The sequence below is a fragment of the Colias philodice genome, chromosome 13 (assembly GCF_061535455.1).
Source record: "Colias philodice isolate Cphi_HAF_F1 chromosome 13, ilColPhil1 Martin Lab GWU primary, whole genome shotgun sequence".
Taxonomy (NCBI): domain Eukaryota; kingdom Metazoa; phylum Arthropoda; class Insecta; order Lepidoptera; family Pieridae; genus Colias; species Colias philodice.
The window spans coordinates 1,444,263-1,462,491 of NC_143098.1; the positions used below are offsets into that span (position 1 = coordinate 1,444,263).

General features: G+C 36.6%; 1 protein-coding gene across 3 annotated transcripts; it reads right to left on the reverse strand.

The window, feature by feature from the left end:
• Positions 1 to 5,090: 5,090 nt before the first annotated feature.
• LOC149483187 (BUB3-interacting and GLEBS motif-containing protein ZNF207-like) lies at positions 5,091 to 15,756 on the reverse strand. Of its 3 annotated transcripts, none has more exons than XR_016316467.1 (9): positions 15,523 to 15,756; positions 15,287 to 15,413; positions 14,949 to 15,075; positions 14,690 to 14,757; positions 14,154 to 14,281; positions 13,236 to 13,322; positions 10,787 to 11,048; positions 7,748 to 9,266; positions 5,091 to 6,731 (listed from the first exon to the last, which is right to left on the reverse strand). XR_016316467.1 is itself a non-coding variant. In XM_089702178.1 (9 exons), exons 1-9 carry the CDS (start codon positions 15,561 to 15,563, stop codon positions 6,640 to 6,642), a joined length of 1,170 nt encoding a protein of 389 aa, XP_089558304.1. In that variant the 5' UTR covers positions 15,564 to 15,756; the 3' UTR covers positions 5,091 to 6,639. The 3 variants fall into 3 exon arrangements, 2 of the variants coding, with proteins under 2 accessions (XP_089558304.1, XP_089558303.1); XM_089702178.1 differs by having other exon boundaries at positions 9,011 to 9,248; XM_089702177.1 differs by having other exon boundaries at positions 9,011 to 9,266.
• Between the last annotated feature and the right edge of the window lie 2,473 nt (positions 15,757 to 18,229).

The window sequence follows — 18,229 nt, forward strand, 5'->3', positions numbered from 1 at the left end:
AATATTGTACAACAATTGTCCATGACTGGATTTGCTTTGGTTCCTATAATGGACATTGATATTTTTTGTTAAAATTACACTAATGGGTCCAACAACATAATATCTATCTAAACATGAAGAATATATTTTAGAACAATGGGTCATTATGTGCTGTGCGACTCGTTCTCGGCTTCATTCTCTATCACTGCGTAGAAAAGTCGCATACTTATGCGTATTGTAACGCATCTATCATAGAGAGTTCTCTGATGAACTGTTTGGATCGTTGTCTGCTGCTAAATTTCACCACCATATAGCACACACGCTTAAATTTCATCCACACCATCTTGACAACAGTTTAAAAAAAGCTTTTTGTCTCGTGCTACAATTTGGAATCCATATCGATGGACCGATCAGATTAAGGCTGCTGGCGGATTCAGATTGGCGATTCACTTCACGAGTGTAGCGGAATGCCAGGAAACAGAGAGATATGGCGGAACATCGTGAAGCGGGTAACATCTACCCCCCTAGAGTGATATGACGAAGAAGAAGAAGTCCCAAAATGGATGGAATGGCAGTACTTTTTTTAGTTATATTTTTCATCCCTGACTTATTGAGAAAAAAAACCATATTGGTGTAACTCGTATTTAACGATGCATTTGTCCAATTTTTGCATAGAAAATGGAATGGTTTTAAATATTTTAAGTATGCAAAATAATTAATAAGTACTATTTTTTATAAATACATCTCCGATTTATTGTATTCCAATCATCATTTTCAAGATTCTATTGATAACTATAAGTCTTCTCCAAGTGTAAATAAGTGGAGAAACGACATTAGGTACAGTCCATAAATGGGTGTTCATAACTGGATGTTGTCCAAAACTGGGTGTCCATCACTGGTGCAAAAAAGTGGTTTTTTAATTTATAAATAACTTCATTATTTATGCATTGTAATCTTTTTTCTAACATTGGTTACGTTAAACTAACATTGAACTAAAGGTATAACTAAACAATATCCAATAAAGTTAAAAAACCTACGAGAAATTTGTAAAAAACTTCAATTTTTTCCTTAATCTGTACAAGACTGGTGCCGTTACGTTACTATTTGTTTTAATATTCTTAGTTGTAGTGATTCAATGTTCTTCAAATAGCTTTTAAAGGTTCGTGCGTAGCTACTTATACCGTAGCTTATAACATTATTAACTAGGGCGTTATATAGCATTAGCAAAATTTTAAAAGGCATTTTATTTTTAATAATTTTTATATTAGCTAGAATAGCTCGGAGTCGATCACAAACAGAGTTGATATGTGGCTGCCAGTTAAACTTTCTGTCAATTATAAGTCCCAGATACGTATGACTACTTACAGTTTCGATTTTTGGACAGTTACAATTGCGCACATTATGTTGATGCAAACAATAATGATTATGAGCTATTATCACATTGTTCGCATCGAAAAATGTTTTATTATACGGAGAGTGAATATGTACTAGTTTGGTTTTATCTGCATTAAGAACAAGTCCATTATCGTGGCACCATTTATTTATACGGTCAAAATCCTGTTGTAGATTAACAAGAGCATTTTCAACATTATGATTTGCAACTAGCAAACAAGTATCATCCGCATATTGGTAGGAAGTACAGTGCTTAAGAACGTTATTCATGTCATTTACGTAAGTGATAAAGTGGAGGGGACCGATCACCGACCCTTGGGCTGTTCCTTCAGTAACAGGTAGCACACGACTCACAGAATCGTCGATTTTTACGTAGAAAGATCGATCATTGACGTAATTTTCGCATCATTTTAACATTGGACCCCTGATCCCAGAGGACTCTAACTTTGCTATAAGACACTTATGATTTAAGGTGTCAAAAGCCCTAGAAAAGTCTATGAATAGAGCTAAAACATGTTTTTTGTTATCCAGGTGTATGTTCACGGTGTCCGAAAAATCTGATAGCAGAGAAGTGGTGCTTTTACGTGGTTGAAAACCATATTGATTATTACAGATTACGTTATTTTTAGAATAGAACAGATGTATTTGATCAGTTACCTACCAGCAGCAAGTTTTTTAAATCTTTATTTAAATAAACCAGTATAGATAATAGGTATCATAAGTCATAACATAGCATCTGAAAATAATGAAATGTAATTACAGTATAATATGCTAACTTGAGGACTGTCACTTAGCCAAGGTTAGCCTAGTTTCGATTCCCAATGCGGACTAATGGGTACTATTTATTATGTAGGTATCTAAAAAAAATCAAGAATCGGCCATTTGTACAGAACTAATGCCTAATACATATTAATTCTTTACAATTCATAATTCGAATTAATCTATTTTAAATTATTGTTTGGAGAGTTGTAAAATGGCCATAATATGAATCGTTTATACATATTATAACAAATACTTTTGGTTACGTAGGTATGTATGTTTACACACGCAGCTTTTCACCGGGTCGGCAAGCAGTCTACAAAGAAATTTCAAGAAACTTGTTTATTTCAAATTTTCATACATAAATCCAAGAAGCTTCATAAAATCATAATAGTGATGATTGAATATTGATAACAAAGATCTCTGAACAAACACATTTGAAACTTGAATATCTAAGTATATATAGTTTTTAGAGCGTAGGCTACTTAGAACCATGTTATGAATTTTATTTTTATTTTTGAACACCCGGAAAAGGCATTTCAACATTGTGCTATAACATACTATGAAACTATAATATTATCTCTGATTTTATACCAATGGAGCATTAATTTACCACCGAAATTTTGAAAAATTGCGTTGTTTGTTTTCAAGTAGTTACCAATACAGTTCAATCGAATCGATCTCGATACTAACAGGAGTAAACCCCTGATTCTTATGTGTAAGTAGGTATGCAAAAAACAAGTAAATAATATAGCTGTTTTTTTCGTATCACAAATATGTTTTTGATTTCTGCTAGGTACCTACAATGTATTCTTGCGGTCTGACCCGACTTCGCCCGTGGTTGGTACATAGAAAGGAGAAGTAATTACTGCGTATGCCATTTAAAATATGGTTTGCAAGAAATAACCGCTAATAAATCATTTTGTCTGCATATAAAGATTTTGTTAGCAATAATTAAAATCAGGCTGCAATTCGTGTTCTGTAAATAATCATGACAATGGTCAGCAATTTAAACACAAACTGGGAGTTTTATTATCGTGTACCATCTGCAAAATAAACTGTCACTCGGCAGAATAATTACTTGGCCAGCAAGATTTTACATAAGGGGTCAGCAGAGAAAACGCTCACGCAGTCTACACGCAACTTATTTTACTGGAGAGCATATTTTAATTATAAAGCCAATACGACTCAGGGATTACCATCATATCCAACTGTTAAAGGTTTTTTTTTTTTAATCTGTCCAGTTATCTTTGAGATTTTTGTGCGAACAAACTTCAACTTTACATTATTAGTACCCCGATTATTATAGCAAATTGAGCATTTTATATGGAAGGCGAAGTATGCAGGCCCTTCGAAGTGAATAAAGAGCCATTGAAATGTCTTTTTAAAATTGATTGTGTATAAAATGTGTGTGAAATATTAAAAAATAATTTGGAAAATCCAAAAGTGCACGCCTCATAATTTTTTTTTAATAAATATTTATTAATTATTATTTTTGTTTATTTAATAACAATTAAACCACATCGAATCAGACCCTGAAAAATGAAAGGGTTCTATTCCTGAGCATACTCAAGCGTAAGAGAAAAAAAAAGACTCGATTAGTAAAGTATTTCGGTCGCTATCGTGTTAACAAGAAAAAGGATCCGCACATACAGACACACGGACGTCCAAGACAGAACTTTTTTAAACTGTTTTTTAACTAGTTTAAATAACAAAAATGACATCAAAAATATCATGAACGTTAAAAATAGTGTTTTTTCTTAATATGTGTGTGTATGTATTATCTTACAAGTGCAATGTATGATACATAAAGACATTTTAAGTTTGAAAAATCAGATGTTTTGCGCGAAGTGACAGTAGTACCCACCTCAACGCTTCGCTTATGAGGCGTGCAAAAGAGAAGACAGGATAGTGGTGCTGCATCGGAGAACACGAAATGCTGTAGCAGCTCCTGATCTCTGCCCAGCTTCGCGCACTTTTCTTCATTCCCGCCCTTATAGGACTATGAAAATGGGGGAAAATTAAGCGCATTCACGCAGTATGAGCTATAATAAATTCAGTTAATGGCCAGTGGCCGTGATTAAATGTAGGAATTCATTAGATACTATTCAGTATTACCTGTTCATTTTTATTATGTATATTATTTATAGAAAAGTTCCTTTAAAATACATTTTAGATCGATATTAGAAGTGTTCACTCCTATCACGCAGTTTGCAATATTCAAACTTATTATGATATTTAATTTCATGAATCTGTTCAGTCGTTTTGGAGTTATTATTATATGTAGATAAGATGCACAATAGGCAGACAGATGGACCCTTCTAAGTACCCTTTAATGTAGAATACGATGTTACATTTTTGTTATAGAATAGATATTGCATACATTATAATTAGTTAAAACCTACAATGTTCCGAAAAATAACAAAACCATCTCAGCAACTTTTGAAGCACATTATAAATTATAACATCATTTTATACATGTTTGTTGCGGTATCTTCGTATTTATAGAAATTATTTGCTTGCTGATTAATAATTTAAGAAGAACAATCCTCATTCGCCTGGTCGTTTAGTTATAATGAACCGGTTGAACACTGATGTTCATGTAAATTTATTTTTTTAAATTGATACAAAATTCAGTCAGTTATACAGTATGGACCTGCACGCTGAATTTCTTATACATACATACTTACTTTTCGCATCTACACTGCGGCTGTTGTCTAAATTTTTATCTAGGTTAGCATTAAAATAATATAAAATGAATACTACAATATCATGACGCAAATACATCAGCCACTATTTGATATTACACCGAACTAGTATAGCATTGCTAAATATACACCACAGTTAGCTATTTTTTACCATATTGATTAGGTTATACCCGGTATACAATTGTATATAAAGTTTAAATGTAATTCTCTGTAGTTCTTATAACCTAGTTATTTGATAAAATAAAACACAAATTCCATGAGAGCATTTTATTGAGTAAAACGGTCAAAATTCTACAAGAGTAGAGCAAACGTCACAACTTGTGGAAACTCATAAGAAAAAAAAGTTCGTTAAGGCAAATATATATAACATTAATTAATAACATTTTCGTTACTCTTACACACTTCTTATCCGTAAATTAAATTTTAACTACGACGCCCGTCAGCATGGCGCGGGAGGTTACTTTATTAATTAATATAATAATAATAATTATAGCTAGGGGACAGGGGGCCGCCAATCCAACAACTACAGTTGTGACATTTTGCGAGTCGCCTGTGTCGTGTCGCTGCACTAACGCACACACCACGAAAAACACTACTACCCTCATTATGAAAACTATTTTTCCAAAGCGTTATATACACTAAAACAATGTTCATTTGTGATGGAAACCATTGTTAAACCCCGAGATCAACAAGTACCCTCATTATATAAAAAATCTAACAATGTTCGATTAGTGTAGCGTCACCGCACAGGGAACTGCCGGCCCAACCCGTAACACAACGCACAGACATACGAAACAGTTGACATTGTAATATATAATATCACCGGGTGAAAGGCACGCAAACCCGAGACTCACACCCCACCCGCCAGAGATCATACAATTATTTATATTACATGACAAACATACAAACATCTCAAACTGTGCCCGGTGTAGTCCACGGTTTTCATGTGCGTTCCAAATAAAAAGAATCACTTCGGCTTAGGTTTACGGACATTTAAATGAGTACAATTTAATTTGGTTTACAACTTTAACAATGTTAGTGTTTTAGTCGACTGTTATTTACTGGCAACAATTACTAGGGACAATAATAAGGTTGTCTATCTTCAAAATCTTTGTATTTGGATCACACAAGATGCCGCCACAGACTGTTTCAATGTCGGCGCTTTCTTCGCGGGCGACTCTCGTCACCTGTCCCGCGCGCCGCACTTACTCTTGCCAGTGGGTACCCATCCTGCGCCGGCCTTACCTTGCCCCGCTTAACCTCACCGACCGAATCGCTGGCGGAGTTCCGTCCGCCACTCACCGTCGGGACTCTTTCCGTTCCACCCTCGTTTATATATTATTCAAATTCACATTATCTATTACAAATTAAACTACAGCAGCGCGGCTCAATCAAGTATAAAAGTCTTATCATTACATTATTCATCAGTATAAAGCGTCAAAACTCGACTTTCCAACACGACCAGTCACCATACCGTCAGTCAGGGTGCGCGAACCGAAAGTGTCCCGTGGGGGCGGAGCAAGAAGCTTATATCTAATACACTGGAGATTTCAGTATGAACATTAACTTGTAACAAGAAAATATGACGTTGAATGACGCCTGTATGTTTTTTCCCTTTCACACCTAACTTGGCAAGTTGGTGTAAAGGGATAAAAAACATACAGGCGTCATTCAACGTCATATTTTCTTGTTACAAGTTAATGTTCATACTGAAATCTCCAGTGTATTAGATATGAGCTTCTTGGGGCGGAGGCCTACCTGGGCGGCGGGCGAGACGGGGACGCTTAGCCTAACTCCTCAGCTACCGATAGCGCGGCTGCATCATGTGCAGGCCGGGCACGCCGCCCGGGAACATGGCGCCCATCTGCATCATCCCGCCCGGGAGCAGCATCCCTGCACAGCGCAACGGCACTTTAGCGGCGACCCACGAGCCCCGCGCGGCACACACCGAACTGATTCTATAACCTGACCCCACAAAGTCCAATACGTTTCTGAGGCGAGCTAATGCACGTCTAATTTCCCTGCCTTACCTTGGCCAATTCGACTTCCGGTCGTACGAAACAGCTTTCGCTAAAGCTGATCCTGAAAATTTGCGACGTATTGGGCCACGTAATTATTGTTATTAAAGTCACCCCCCTGAATTACTTTTTTACCAAGAATGAACAAGCAAAGTTACTAGAGTCAGTTCGCTGTGGACCGAGAGCGGCGCGGGGCGAAGTGAACACCGCGCATCAATACAATAAATAATGTGTAGGTTATCCCTCCTCTCCCTAGCCCACACCGAGTCAACAGGGGACCAGCGGTCCAACACACGGCGGAGCCGTTGTGACTGTTCACAATCGCCTGTCGCCCGGACTTCGCCGGACCGACACCCGCGGTGTGTACATGCCTGTGCCGGCCTTCGACCGGTCGGTATCGACGTGCCCTCGGAATGATACAATTTAGATGGGCTAAAGGCACGGTCAGATGGAGCGATCCCTACGCGTGAAGCGACTACGGTGCTGTGAGGGCAGGCCGAAGGGCCGCACATGTACGCACGCGGGTGTGGCGACCGATAAGGTGCAGTATAAGCGAAGGAACACAGGTAGGTAGGATAAATAATTCACATGAAAAATCACACTTTCCAAAAAAAGTAAGTCGGCGCGAAGACTCGCCCCGTACATGCATGTACCGGTGCGATCCGTGACGGTCGTACTCTCAAAAAATTCTCTCAGCCAAACGACTATTCCGAAGTCTTCGGTTCATGCACATTTTAAAGCGACAAAACTACTTTACGTAAAATAATATTAGTGTACCCACCCGTCAACCGACAAATATTCACATATCATATGACACTACGAGAAAAATTCGAGACAGTAATAAGATAGAGCTACTACAGTAAGCAAATCCATTAATGTGAATAAAATTACCGATTCGATCCGACGCTCGGACGGTTGTGGCATCGAAATCACAGATAAAGGTCAGGTCTCGTGTATATGGCAATGTCGTCTCGTGTTAGTGGGTGTTAGCCTGAGCCGCGGCACTTGGCCCGTGGCACTAGACACGTGGCACTTGGCGGCACTTGGCACGTGGCACTTGGCGGCACTTGGCACTCGGCACTTGGCCGCACCGGCCACTGCCTTACGCTTAGGTGTCGTGGAAAATAGAAAGACAGGTGCACGAAAATACATGACTTTATTGAACAAATCCATTTTCCACGCCGATATGTTAACTTAGGTACATTATGCGTGTTTGAGCTTCGAGAGTATTCGGTACATAACACCCACTAAGTGTACTCGGAGGTAAACCTTTGCGTTACAATATATGAAAAAAAATGAATATAAAAATAATGTCTTTAACAATAAGGAATGTGTCGGGATCTTTACAAGTCATCACCAAAGACGGATATTAATATAACAGCAATAAATGTACTTAATTAATTGTGCAACAATAACTATACAACTAATCACCTAAACCTACGAAATGCTTTCAGTTACCTTGACAAAAATGCAAACATTAGGCCCTTAGGTCCGTTTCAAAAGTATGCCTTCATCGTGAGTAAATAGTCACTAAAAATAATTACAATTGACAGTTTAAAAACAAATTTTAACGGTGTGTCGTGTAGAGTTCACAAATCGTGGACTCGTTCGGTTCAAACTCTCGTAGTCAGCGTTATCCCTAACATATTCTGCTACGTTAAGTAGGTAAAGGAAACTCTCTATGACAGAAATTACAATACAAATATAGAAAGTGCTTAAAAGAGTAGAATAATAGAGGTCACTTATCGTTAGAGGCTAAACATATCAAAGACTTAATCTAAAGGTAACATGTACATCGATACATGTGCTACGGATTTGTGAACTCCGTATGTATTATTAACTCATTATTATAAAATAAAAAAAAAATGCAATATCGAAAATAAATAACGAGCTGTTCGTACTGCCTATTAACATAATTTACTGCAGTTACAAACCGATTCTTCAAATTATATCGTCAAAAAACGCACTGATCATTTAACATCATTAAACAAGTCTACAAAAATTACTTAAAACACTGTCACTTAACGATGTAGCTCGTTTACAAAACGCAATTCTCAAAAACAGAAGTCATCAACACTACAACCGTATCCGTCCTACACGTTGCTCGTTATATATTCGGTATCGCCTAGCTATGGTGCATGTAGTAATACTGACCGGGCTGCAGCGGGCGCACGAGGTTGAACTGCGGCATCACGGGCAGCACGGGCAGCGGCATCGACACGGGCACGGGCACGCGCACCTGCCCGAGCACCATGCCGCCCATGCCCGGCATGCTGCCCATGCTGGGCATGCCGCCCATGCCGCCCATGCTGCCCATGCCGGCGGGCAGCACGGGCCGGCGCAGGGCCTGCTGGCGGGCCGCCGCGACCGCCGCCGACATGTGCGCCGCCACCTGCAGGGTGTGCTGCACCTGCAGTGCGAGGGACGTAAGCCTTGTTTCCACTTGAGCATGCTCAGGCGAATGAGCGGCTCGGCCAAATGAGCCGCTCATTCGCCTGAGCATGCTCAAGTGGATACAAGGCTTTAGGGCCGCTGTGCGGGCTGTGGGGCTAGACAAGTGGCTTTCTATTAGCGTAAAGTTTCATAGAATTGATTATGAATGTATGAGATTGACGTTTGATTACGACGATGGCGACGATTGATTACGTCAAACTCATACATTCATAATCTATTCTATTAAACTTTACGCTAATAGAAAACCACTTGTCTAGGGGGGCTGATATCTTATGTCTCCTCTACACTACTCGCGAAGTTAACGAGGTTAGACGAATAGAATAATGCAGAGAGGCAGTTCGGCTCACTTCATCCAACTTTACTTCGCCTCGACCGACTTCCGTTTGTCGGTTTTTGCAGCCGAGTCAAAGTGCACGAAGTTACCCTTTCGAAGTTGAACGAGTGTGTAGTGTATCACCGCGGACTTCGGCCGAGTACTTCGCCGAGGAACTTCGCGAGTAGTGTAGAAGAGGCATTACACTCGACTCCACTACTAACCAGTAGGACTAGTTGGTACTCGCTTGGATAGGCATAATGCCAGCGATACAATAGCAAGTATATTGGGAACTAGTTAGTTGAAGTCTAACAAAAATGTTACACTAACTAGCTTTTTGCCCACAGTTGTATAAAATTTAACTAATCTTTGTCATTATACTATTCAAAAACCTATTGAAAATCGGTGCAGTCATTTTTGAAATGATGGAAGACAGACAGACAAATGCGGTAGACAATTTTGTTTTATGAGATGTAGGGGATTTATTGATTAACGGTCTTACTAATAAAATGTTACCCATTCGCTGTGCAATAGATTAGTTATTGCAATAACCTGTCTTGTTTTTATGATTGACGTTTCATGTGAGCAAGAGCAGGACACAGCTATGGTAGAAAATGGTAGAAATTTATCCATTGTTTAACTTTTTATTAGTAAGGCCGTAGGAGAATAGATGTAAAAGAAGAATATTTCATTGTATATTCCTACTCTGTTACTTTAAAACTCAAGATATTATATTTCAACGAATAAAGACTATACTAAAATATCTGTATCATACACATAGTTTCACTTGCAGATAAATTTAATAAACAAGGTAAATATTTGCTGCATCATCAAAATCTGTTCAGAAGCTTTTTTGTAAAATAGAAACAAAATATCGAAATATTGAGTATTAAACATTTAGAAATTAACAATTTTAACGAAATTTAAACGCGATTTATTCATTATATTTTTATCTCGACGTTACGCACACTAAGCGATTATGATGGACATACACAGGGCAACTGCAATAATACAATGAATAAATCACGTTTAAAATCAATTAAAATATACCTCAACTTGTATTAACCCATTGAGCCCCGAACGGCCCGATCGGGCCATGACACAATAGATTTTCTATTGTGTCTGTGATTCCGGGGCCTGATGGATTAAAAACAAATAACTACCTCAGCTTGACTGGTGCTCGGTGTGATCATGGCCGGGGCTGACACGGGCGTGCTATCGGGCTTCGGTCTCGGCCTGTACTTGACGTTCCTCGCTCTAATCTCTTCGAGGGACACGTCCTCCGGGGGGTGGATGATCTTGGAGCCCGCCCCCGTGGCGGTGACCAGGGGACAGGTGTTGGCCGCTGGGGGCTTCACGTCCCCGTTCTCTTTGGGGTCGCTGTTGCTTGTTGAGGTTGTGGGTGGTGCGCTTATTGTTGCGTTACTGGAATTTATTTATTTATTTATTTGATTATAATGAATAAATAAATATGAATAAAATGAATAAAATATAGTTAGAGAATGGATGTTTTCTTGGTTTTGTGTGTTTGAAGAATTAAATGTATTTTTATAGAATGGTCTATTGTTTTCTTAAATCTAAATCTATTTTGTTTTAAATTTATGCACAGAAACATGACTAGTAACTTAAATAATAATGTATTTTTAATATTTATCCGAAGCCAATATATGGAGCCATTCAAAATTGAAAATAAAAAGACGTGTGGCACTCGAGGACTGCCGCGGTAAAGCTATTGCACGCTATGCCTTCAAGCCACACCTCCGCGCCCGTCGGAGTGGGGAGCGCGAGGTTTTTTCGTTACGGAATTTCTCGATTCGGTCCCCGCGCTCAAGGCCAGCGATAGAAGCTATGCAATAGCTTAAAAATCGCATACTAAGTGAAAGACTAACATAATATTATTTATATTGCAAATAACCGAAAGCCAATAGACATTTACACATTATTATGGTTTCGACACGCTTGAGCAATTAGTAATAGTGTTACACTAATCAACCTCATTCAATGCATTGCAATTTTTTACAGTAAAAATATCATTTTAACAAGACTTTTACATAGCTAATTAGATTACTTTTGAGAGAAAATATAAAACTTCTTTTATTAAACAGAATAATCCTTTATTTCTTTATTCATATGAATATAAGAAATAGCGTTTTAAACAGTTCTACAATGCATCATAATTATGAGATCCACATGTGATAAAAAGCATCAAATCATGTAATTATGTTTTATAGCGAAACAACACAATAGCCGTCTTATTAGTATTATTATGATCATAACAAGCAAATTGCTTGATTTGTAACAGGAAGTTTCCTTTGACTGTGACTTAAGACTGCAATTTTCAAAAGCAAATGACCATTGATAAACATTTTTCAAATACAAATTTGAATTAAATACACAATTTTTAAGAAAATTGGTGTTACTTTTCTATCATCATATATAATAAACACATAGTTGTAAATTATTTAATAGAATGCAACAGATTTTATACGAAAAAAAAAACTACCTAGATAAAAAAAACTACCTGTTTAGAACTAGAATTTTTATAAATATATTTCCTGTATTTTCGTATATAAATATATTTCTTGTATTTTCCTATATTTTGTAACAAATTTCGACCCAAAACAAATTACATGGTTTCATTCAAATTATGATAATAAATTTTTCAAGCTATCTTTATTTTTAGCAGAGATAAATTAAAAACTGTTTTTTATAAAGTGTAATTAGAAATTGCCAATCCTACATATTATTACAACTGTCTATTAGGCTATGTATATTAATATGAAAGTTCAAAAATCGATGAATATTTACAAGAATTGGTAACATAAAGGGGATGGACACATCAACACACTCAAACATTTATGGTCCGGGAGCCAGCAGCAGATTTTATGACCAAGTTCCTCTCAAGCGGTAATTAGTAAAATGCATCAAAGTATAGTATTATGAAGCCTCGTGAACGTCAGCTGGAGCTCGGTTGGGGGGAAGAGCGGTTGTAGCCTCCCGTATCAGCTGACGGTTTTTCCACCAAGATACAGCCAGCTGACATATATATTTATCCACAGTTACATATAAGCTATCATCAGGTAAATTTTTGTTTGAGAGGAAATAACGGAAAATAAATTTTTCTTTAAATTTAACTTTCATGTTCGAGACACCAGCTGACGTATAATACACCATGTTGTAACCAGCTGACTATTTTTTTTCGTTGAGATATTGGGTTAGCTACAATTTGACAAATTTTTAGCTGGGAGGAAATGAATGAATGAATGTATTTTTTTTCCTATGTGCGTGGGAGGCTACAACCGCTCACCCCCCCAACCGAGCGGCAGCTGACGTTCACGAGGCTTTATAATACTATACTCTCATGCGTCTGACGAATTATCTCTTGAGAGGAAATAGTTAACCAAATTTGCACCTGGCTCCCTAACCATTATTTATTCAATTAGACTTCTTCTAGAAGCACTTTAGATACATCATTAGGTACATATTTTTAACATTTACCACCGATTCGGAAAGCAGTATCTACGGAGAAGAATCGGCAAGAAACTCCATTTCATTCTCCATTACAAATCTGTTACACTGAAAACTTAATATTATCTAGATTCTAGGACATACCTGTACGCAGGGAAGGTAGGTTTACTAGGTGTCGATACAGGAACACTAACGGCAGGGAAGAGTGGCCTCATACCGGGCATCATCATTCTATAAGTTACATTTATATAACTACATTAGTAAGTATACAATAATTATACTAAATCTATACTAATATTATAAAGCTGGAGAGTTCGTTTGTTTGAACGAGCTAATCTCAGGAACTACTGGTCCGATTTGAAAAATTCTTTCGGTGTTAGATAGCCCATTTATTGAGGAAGGCTTTAGGCTATATATCATCACGCTAAGACCAACAGGAGCGGAGCAATGCGGGTGAAACCGTGGGGCACAGCTAGTTTAAAATAATTCTAAATTTATCAAAGCACTTATTACAATGGAAATGGTTGTTTTCCTGTCAGACATTAGAACTTTGTTGATATTAAAAAAAATCCCTGTTTTGGATATTCTGTTATATATATGTACAAAAATATTATCCAAAGTTTGACAATAAACGAAAATAAAAAATAAATTTAGGTACTTGTTATCTATATTTTTTATTACCAATGACTAAAAGCAATTACTTATTCCACATCTAGAACACAATAATACTTGTTTTCACAAGGACATGTTACTTCTAATAATATGCCATGTTTGTAGAAATAACAATTTATATTTATATTATTTATCAATAATAATGTTGTATAGGAATGCTTCTGATTTTATTATTTGGGATCTAAACTGTAGTACTTTTACAATCAAAGGCTGTGGTATAAGAAAAGTTACAATATAACAAAAAAATGTGTAAAAATAAAATTATATTTGCTTTTTTACCTTTTGGTGGGCAATATAGAATTATTGTTGGTATTTTTTTTTCTTTTGTGTGTGCAAATAAACTGTTTTTTATTTATATTAGTAACAGATTGAATTGAAAACAATACATACCTAGGTGCTTGCATAAAATGTGGCATCATATGGTTCATGGCCATATGGCCAGGGTACATTCCTGGAGGTACGGGACCCATGGGGGTCGGTAAGATCCCCTGCGTCACATTCGAAGGTCCAGGGCCCAGCTATAATAAACATTTTAAGTATAAAATCTTAAAATCTAGTTGAATTATTTGCTATTTTTATAAAAAAATGTAATTGTATAGTGTAGATTATTAGAAAACTGGCAAGAGATGGCGCAGGATAGTCAAGAGGCTCTTATTGTCAGAGGCCAAGACTCACTTTGGGTCCCTGCGCCACTCTAGTAAGTAAGTAAGATTATTCGATATGAGCTTTATGTATGAATAATATTTAAATTGTTGGAGCATGAGTATTTAGTAAATAGGAAACTGTTGCGAGTATAGCCAAAACAAACATAATTGAAATGAAAACAATGAGTAATAAATGAATTTGTAACTTGCACAATAAAATAAAGTCGTCACTAAAAGGTAATCGTAATTTATAATAAAAAAAGTAGTTAGAGAAACCCTTACCAATGCTGATGTTGCCTTTTTCTTTGCAGCTGGTTCATCATCATCACTGTCTGACACCTTGCCACCACCTAGAGCATTATATTAGATTAAATTAAGTCTTAAAATGTGTGCACACCTACCTTCACTGGAACACTATGACTACACATCAATTACATCTAAGGCTACCGTGTCCCAAGCATGTTAATATAAAAATAAGTAGTACATACATCATGATTCATGTTCTAATCAGCCTAAGCCGGATATAATTCAATGTTTATACCTGTTTTCTGCCTTTCATGCTCCTTTATATCTTCAGGGGGTATACCTTCCATACCATAGATTTCAATTTCTATATTCGACCTATTTGGTAATGAATTTGGAACTTTGTCTATCGCTTCTTTGTGGACCTGAAATGTATAAAACGAATGCATCACGAGACAAAAACGACTGAAAATTAGACTATAAGGCGCGATATTTATAAATAACTATTATAGATCCGCAATTTGGCGCATATGATGTGCCAAAATATCTTAACCTATAAGTGTACCAGTTAAAAAAATACTTTGCGATTGCGTAGGCGGTTGGGGCGACTGCCAAGATATAGGACGAGCATCGTACCTGCATGCAGTGAATCGACAGCCCTGGTCCCGTATACAGTTTTTTGTGGCATATGTGGCATTTAAAATGTTTCGCTTTTTGATGTTGAATTAGGATTTTTTCATCGTCAAATTCCCTGTTGCAATACCTGTATAATTTGCTAAGGAAATAACTGAATCATATATGTAAACATAGAACGAAAAATTCCGAAGGCCATGTTTCGAAATTTGGTTTAATTGCAATTTGTAAAAGGATACCAGCACCAAGGTTTAGACGCCTTCTTCTTCTTTCTACCCATTCTAAGAACTACACGAAGTCTTTCAAACTTAAATTAATAAAATAAGACGCACGGTACACTTATTGACACAAAACGTTTTTAGAATATTTAAAATATTATGATTTTAGCAAATAAATTATAATTAAACGCGACGACAAAACGATTCAAGAATTACAAATAACAATATGGCCGACAGGCGTGAATTCAGAATTTCAATTCGCACTTCGCAGAGAGCTTGCAATTGGCCAAGAAATGTAGTAGTACAAGTTGTCAGTTCAGAAAATTTCAATTGACCGCACAATAGACATACAATGAACTGTCATTGTATATTTAAAATTCTTAGTAGGAAAATTTATATAATAATTTCGTTAATATTTTATTTTTTGGTAATATTATGTATATGTAATATTATACTTACCGTTGTTTATAAACTTGCGACATCTAGCGAGCAATTAACGTACTATCATAATACTTTAAGTCTGAGCTTTAAGTAGTATATTATTATTAGTCTGTGCTTTAAGTATTGTTTACCATTAAATAAAGATGGCGCGACATACGCTAAAAATTAAAATACGTATTTTAAAAAGTTGGAAAATAAACCGTCGAGGTCCGGTCGGATTAGATTATTATTTTGATAAATAGTTTTAGTTTATATTGAGTAACATTCTCGACGAAACCACGTATGTTGTTCAATTAAAAAAAAGCTACCTAGATATTTATTCATAGTTCACATAAGTAATAATCCATCATAAAATATAATTATTACCATATTACCAATACCATGGACGTATAAAAAAAGACGGACGCCGTATTACGAACAATCAACGTGAAGCCACCATAGTAAGCTAGCGATCGTGTAAAGACAATAAACACGCACACACTCTCACCATAGTAAGCTAGTCGGCCGCCATTACGTCGTGAACTACCGACTGAACTGCGTCTCTGTTTCACAAAAAATATTTAAAATGCCGTCTTGCGTGGTTAAATGGTGTCGCAACAGTACAATTTTAAATAACAAAACACAAGGGATTACATTCCACAGGGAAGCAAGTTATTTATTTTATGTTTTAATGACAAAATTATTACGGCAAAATTTATAGAAAAAAATACAGCCGCCATTGTCATCAGGAAAGCTGTTGCCATGGCAACATGGCACACACACATGGATGTTTCGCCGCCATTACTAGCCTTCACTCAATGTTTAGGCGATATACCGTCCGTCTTTTTTTATACGTCCATGACCAATACTGATAATAATGAATTCCCATGAATAATTACAATTATTATTGTTGTATATCACGTTCACTGCGGCACCTAAAATGCCAAACTTACCGTTGTTGCGGCATGTCTTCCATACTTCACATCGGCAAGTTCACCACTGTGCGTCATGAGCCATTTTTATCACACCGCACCTTCTGACTTTGAAGGTTAATAATTTCATGAAATTTCAAGATATTTCAAAAATTTTTTTTTCAGATAGTAGTATATATAGTCTAGTATATACCGCATAAATAGCTTTTAGTTTGACCCAATAGTTTAAAAGATATGAGGGAAAATGTAAACCCCTGATTTTGTGAAAAATTATTTGCCATCCCGCACTGCGTTGATACGGCATGTTTACAGTAATAGCGATGGGAAACACTGTAAAATAAAACATCGATATCGATATAAATCAATTTTGTATATTTCAGTTAACAGATAACGAGATCGTCGATACAAAAAAAAACACATATAAAACAAGGTACTTGATAGAGTACTATCAGGAAATTGTTCAGTAACTTTTGTTTTAATTTGTTCAGTAACTTTTGTTTTAATGTTTTATATTATTTTCACAACTGTCATCACATTTTTGCATTTATGCTACGAAATAAAAGAAAATAAAAAAACTAAAGCCTCTAAGGTATCATTGTCATTAAAAAATTTGATAACGACGCGTGCCGTTCTGGTACATCACTATGCGAGACTGACACGCGGCGCGCTCGCAGTACAGCGCGGCATGAGGTGCTTGTCCATGGCAAAATATTTGACATACCGTACACAAAAGAAACAGTTTCTTTTCTATCGTTGTGTCCAATATTTTGCCATACGATTTTTAAACTAAATTGAGTCCTACTTCAAACTGTGATCACAAAAATATATTTGTCTCTTTTCTAGTCATTGATTAACATATAAAAAACCTCGCCGCACCACGGTGAAAACTGCGATTTTGGGCGCCGCACTGTGGTGTAGTCGCTGATGGCCCGATACTGGACATGCCGCAGTGAACGTGATATACATAGTATATCAGGCAGTCCTTATACTCCTAATTCCTACTGGAAATTGGAATGCTTGGATATGGCAGGTTTCTCAATTCTCACTTGTTCGTCCAAGGACCCAATGCTAATAATTACAGTTAAATTAAATTATTTTAAAAATCTATAAAAAAAAATAGTTTTAAAATAAATAGCGTAGTTAGTTACATATATCTAATTATTTACGCGTAAGTATAATAAATAAAATCGGAACTTGTCAGATCAGATCGGAATTCGGATCAGATTATACCTAGGTATAATCTGATGCTATGCCTGGATATAAAAATAGATTTGATGCAATGACTAAATATAGAGAAAAATTATAGCCGCAGGCAAAAATATGTAGGTACCTACGACATACACAGAATATATAGATAACTAGCTTTCCGCCCGCGG

What these genes read in the sequence shown, in the direction of transcription:
- LOC149483187 (XM_089702177.1), bottom strand. Translation starts at nt 15,563, where the DNA reads ATGGGTAGAAAGAAGAAGAAGGCGTCTAAACCTTGGTGCTG. An exon ending in AAAAGGCAACATCAGCATTG is followed by an intron (nt 14,282 to 14,689) that starts GTAAGGGTTTCT and finishes TGTTTATTATAG; the next exon opens with CTGGGCCCTGGACCTTCGAA. An exon ending in CGAGCACCAGTCAAGCTGAG is followed by an intron (nt 9,267 to 10,786) that starts GTAGTTATTTGT and finishes CTCGCACTGCAG; the next exon opens with GTGCAGCACACCCTGCAGGT.